The sequence below is a fragment of the Neomonachus schauinslandi genome, chromosome 2 (assembly GCF_002201575.2).
Source record: "Neomonachus schauinslandi chromosome 2, ASM220157v2, whole genome shotgun sequence".
Classification (NCBI taxonomy): Eukaryota; Metazoa; Chordata; class Mammalia; order Carnivora; family Phocidae; genus Neomonachus; species Neomonachus schauinslandi.
In genome coordinates this window covers 55,019,216-55,024,068 of record NC_058404.1, presented here as the reverse complement: position 1 = coordinate 55,024,068, position 4,853 = coordinate 55,019,216, and the positions used below count along the sequence as shown (strand labels likewise).

General features: G+C 54.8%; 1 protein-coding gene across 1 annotated transcript; it reads right to left on the bottom strand.

The window, feature by feature from the left end:
* Nucleotides 1–311: 311 nt before the first annotated feature.
* Nucleotides 312–2,935, bottom strand: HAND2 (heart and neural crest derivatives expressed 2). Its single transcript, XM_021698960.1, has 2 exons — nt 2,366–2,935; nt 312–992 (listed from the first exon to the last, which is right to left on the bottom strand). The coding sequence occupies exons 1-2, from the start codon at nt 2,918–2,920 to the stop codon at nt 894–896; spliced, it is 654 nt and encodes a 217-aa protein (XP_021554635.1). The 5' UTR covers nt 2,921–2,935; the 3' UTR covers nt 312–893.
* Between the last annotated feature and the right edge of the window lie 1,918 nt (nt 2,936–4,853).

Below are 4,853 nucleotides of genomic sequence, written 5' to 3'. Positions count from 1 at the left end.
CAGGTCTCTGATAGAGCCCAGGTCCTTTAGCAGGATTTTCACCAAGGTCACCTCCCTGTGAGGGCTGGAGCTCACAGTGAGAACTACTGACTCTTTCAAATAAAGTTAGAGGCAATCATGATAATTTAGTTTACTTCTGAATATTTTAAATATTATGAAAACAAGTATAACAGTTTTGTTTTCAAAACTCTTTTGAGGTATCAACCATTAAAAGATTGGGTTTTTTTTTTGTAAAAAAAAAACACACAGTGGTTTATTGAATACTTACAATGTTTACACCTTCAATATTAATTAAATTCCACTTAGTTTTAGAGGACGGAAGTGCACAAAACAAGTAGCTGTTGGAAACATCTTCAAATAGGGAATGACCACAGATGATAAGACAGCACTAGATACCGACCCCAACGGAAATGTTAGCGGCCCCGTTTTCTGCTTTGAAATAAAACTTTATAATCCCCAGGAATATTTATATCCAAAGGCCAGGTATTAAAGATACACTTTACATACACACAATTGTCTGCTGTCTTTATCTGGAAGGGGTTGGGTAAGTGGGGAGGGGGCAACGCTGGTGCCTACACAGCCATGAGGGAACATTCACACACAGAGAATCTACGAGACGCTGGGATCCCTTACCACGCAGGAGTGTCCTCTTCATATTAAAATATGGAATGCTTTTCTTCAAATATCCACTTTTTTTTTTTTGGAGGGGGGTGGGGAGCGGATGCCTCAAAGGGGGGGCAAAGAGAGGGGAGGCAAATTGCACATAAATAAACCGGATGATTCCAACTGCAAGAAGTCCTCAGAGCAGAGTGTGGAGAGCTTGCCCAGAGTCCTGGGTCGGCTTCTGGCTCCTGGGCCCTGGCTCACTCGCGCTCTCCTCCTCCTCCTCCTCTTCACTGCTTGAGCTCCAGGGCCCAGACGTGCTGCGGCCAGCCCGTCCGGCCTTTGGTTTTCTTGTCGTTGCTGCTCACTGTGCTTTTCAAGATTTCGTTCTAGGCAGAGGAGAGGTGAAGGGGAGAAAAGTGGAAAGAGAAATTCAGAAAGGAGACCTGGTTCCATGCGACCCCCGCACTTTTCAGGGGGGAAAGGAGACGTGAGAGAATGAGCAAGGGATGAGAGAGTAGGACGGTTTCAAGTCTTCACCTCCGCAGAAAAGCTACAAACATTTGCGCAGCCCTAGCTACTGCCCAGGCCTCCATGTCCCTGCAACGCTCAACTACCGGATAGGCAAACTTATAAACAACCAGCCATTTCCAAGTCGTTTACGGAGGAGCCGGGGGCCTTTTCTCTGACTCCTGATGTAGGGGCGCGAGCGGGGGTCGGCACTAAATCTGTTTCCCTGTTTTCAATCGCAATCCCAGGTTTGCACTGTAGGGAAGATGCGGATAAGTTCCCTGTGCCCTGGCCTGGGCTGGTGGGCAAGGGGCTCTCGGGCCCCCAACACGGAAGTGCCTCTCCTCCGAGGCGTCTGAAATCCCTAGTTATTCAGGAGGTCACTCGATTATGCACAGACAAAACGCCACAGGCCCCAAAGAAGAAAAATGAGATAAATGAGATTATTTTCCAGGCCCTTCATGGCAACAGTCCTGCTCCGACCACCACCAACCTATGGGCACTTGGTAGGAACTTAAGAAAACTAATCTTCAGTTATAGTTCCATGTTACTGTTAACAACAATAACAATGACCATATTAGTATTTACTGTTTGTCTTAAAATGCTCACACAAATAAAAAAGAAATACCCATGAAGTACACTAATCTGGGAAGTTACAGTTTAACTTCATCGCCAAAGAGAAACTGGAGGTGCATTTTGAAGTTAAAAGTACTTATTTTATGTTTACCTTTACATCTTCTGAGCATTGTAATAATAACCACAAAACTCTCTTAAAATCAGTGGTGGCCTGGTTCTCCAGAGGGGGATAGGGATCAATAGTGAAATAATTGCTATCTAGCGCTTCTGGGCAATTATTTTAGAAATACCTGAAAGCAAGATAGGACTGGAGGCCAAATGAAGGCTCTAAGAGACAGAATGATTGCGACAGTACAACTGGAAGATCAATGGGGACCCTGAGTCCGAAAAGAACGCCCGAAGTGCCGGTGGGAACAGCGATAACCCGGAGGGAAGATCACCAGCGCGAAGCATCCCTCTCAACCTCCTCCTCCTCCTTCTGCTGCTGACATCCCCCCCACCCAATCTCCTCAGCTTCTTGGGGAAACCATTCTCTCCATAACCTGGTTTAAACAACCATGGCTTCGGATGCAGCCAAAGAACTAGGGATGTCATTGCTCAGCCCAATTGGAGAGAGTCCGGTAGCACCGTTCCCCGAACCCCACACCCCCTCTGCCCCCTGCCCTCTGGTACTGACCAGCTCCTTCTTCCTCTTCTCTTCTTTCACATCTGTCTTCTTGATCTCCGCCTTGAAGGCCTCCGCCTCGCCGTTCTGGTCGTCCTTGGCCAGCAGGTCCATGAGGTAGGCGATGTAGCTGGTGGCCAGGCGCAGCGTCTTGATCTTGGAGAGTTTGGTGTCGGCGGGCACGTTGGGGATACACTCGCGCAGTTCGGCGAAGGCGCTGTTGATGCTCTGAGTCCTGCGCCGCTCCTTGCGGTTAGCGGTGCCCCGGCGCTTCACCGGGCGCGGCCCCCCTAGGCCCGGGGGCCCGGCGCCTGGCGGCACCCCCCCGTAATGGGAGTGGTCCAGGCCGGCGGCGCCGCTGGCGTACTCAGGGCTGTAGGACAGGGCCATGCTATAGTCGGGGGGCGACATCTCGGGGTGACCGATGAGCCAGCCATGGAAGTAGGGGTTCTCCTCGTGGCTGCAGCGGCTGGCGGCGGCGGCAGCGGCGGCGGCGGCGGCGGCGGCGAACGGATAGCCCTCATGGTGCACCACCGGGTGGTGGGGGAAGCCCCCCACCAGACTCATATCGCCCTCCGCGCCCCTCCACGCGCCCCAGCGTGCGCGTAACCCCGCCGCGCCCTCGGCCGGGGCCCCTGCTTCCGCGCTGGGCGGCCTCCCCAGCCCCCCACCCCCCAGCCCTCGGGCGCCCGGGCCCGCCCGGCAGCCGCAGAGGGGGCTGCTGCAGCCCGGGCCCCGGTGCCCCGCCTGGCCCGCCCGGCCCGCCTCAGCAGCCCTGCGGCCGCCGGCTCCCCATAGGGCGCGGCGAGCTGGTCCCGGCACCGTGCGCCCTTGGCCGCCGCCGCAGCCCCCGCCGGCTCCCGCCTTGCTCCCCGGCCCGCGCGCCGACTCCTGCTTCCCGGGCAGCTGAGGGGAGGCAGAATCCTCTCGTGCTCATGCAAAGGTGCCGGGGCTCCCGCGAGGCTGCTTTGCGGAGGCGCCGGGCTCCACCGCGGCCGCGATCCTGACACCGAAGCTAACTCGGAGTCCCAGGACGAGTCCGAGCCGCGGTTGGAAGAGCCGGCCCGGCTCTGCAGGGAGGCGGCGGGGTCGACTGCTCACTGTGAAGCTACCTCCATGCGACCCTCCCCTTCCCGCCCCTTCCCCTCCCCCCACCAGCCCGATCTGGGTTCTTGGGCGCTTATTGTTTTAATGAAATTTTTGGTTGTTGTTGTTTTGGTTCTTGAATGTGATTTTAGCAGCGAATAACGTGTCCTCACTCCTCTCGGGCTCCCTCGGAGGGTTTTCAGAGAGGTCTCAGTGCATCCATTTTCTCAGATCCTCTCCTTTCAGGGGAAGGATCTGGGGGCCCTGCAGGCGCTTCGAAGCGCGAAAGCGGCGGCTCGGGTTCTCGGAGGGGTCTGCGCGGTGGCCGAGGGAGCTCCCGGGTGGCGGCGGCGGCGGCGGCGGTTCTCCTGGGCTGGACGCCGTGAGGGGGAGGAAGCGGATTTTCCCAGCAAGATCTCCATGTACAGCTACATCTTTAGGGCTGCTCGGGTTAATATATGTCGTCAGAGGCTCCTCACGCCAATCCCGGGGCGGCAGGGGCGGTGCCTCTCGCTCTCCGCAATAAAACTTTTTGATGTTCTCGTCGCTAATTGTCGAAGTCCTCTTCCAGGATTGGCTGCCCCTTCATAACCATGAGATAATTAAAACGGGGGGGGGGGGCAGGGTTAAAAAAAACTTTTTTTATCAGCCAGAGGTTAATGCAAGTGTTTAGCAGATGCTTTACTATTAAATTATTTTTCCCCCCAAGTCTCAAATCTTGAAGAATCTCAAACCAGGTATAGTATCACTGTTTTCTTTTCTGGTTAAAAAAGAAAAAGAAAAAAAGGTGGAGGGGACGCAGATATCTCTTTTCGAAGTGTTTTTGTAGGTAACCGAGGCAAGAAAATAAGCAGGCAGCCTCGTGCCATTTTTGTGCGGGTGAGGGAGCGGGGGGCGAGAGCCGAGGCAGCGGGCGGCGGGGCCCCCCGGCAAAGGGGCGGCTGGGAGCCGGTCTTGTCTCCTCGCTGAGGCGGGCAGCGGGCGCGGCGGGGGGAAGGCGGCCCCTTTGACTCGGGCACAAGCTGGACATGTCCCTCTCGATGTCTCTTTACTTACCCGGCACGTTGCCCTGGCCGGGGCCATCTCAGGTGGCTCCTGTTATCGTGGCTGCTTTTGAAGATCGTGGTTGAGACCCCCGGACGAACGGTCAAGCCGATTGTAAATACTCTTATTTCCATATTCTTCAGGGACACCAGCCCCGGAGACGACCTTGGGCGATTTCAAAGCGCCGGCACCTCGATTCCCCGAATTTGTGGTGTGGCCGATATCGGTGTTCCCCTGGTTTAACTAGCCTGTTTGGTAAGTAACTGAATATTTTTTACAGCGTGTTCAGAGCTTATTTTCCAGTTTTTATGAACAAACATATAAATATATCTCTGCATTCCTGCCTCTCCCATAAAAGCGGGCATCTGTG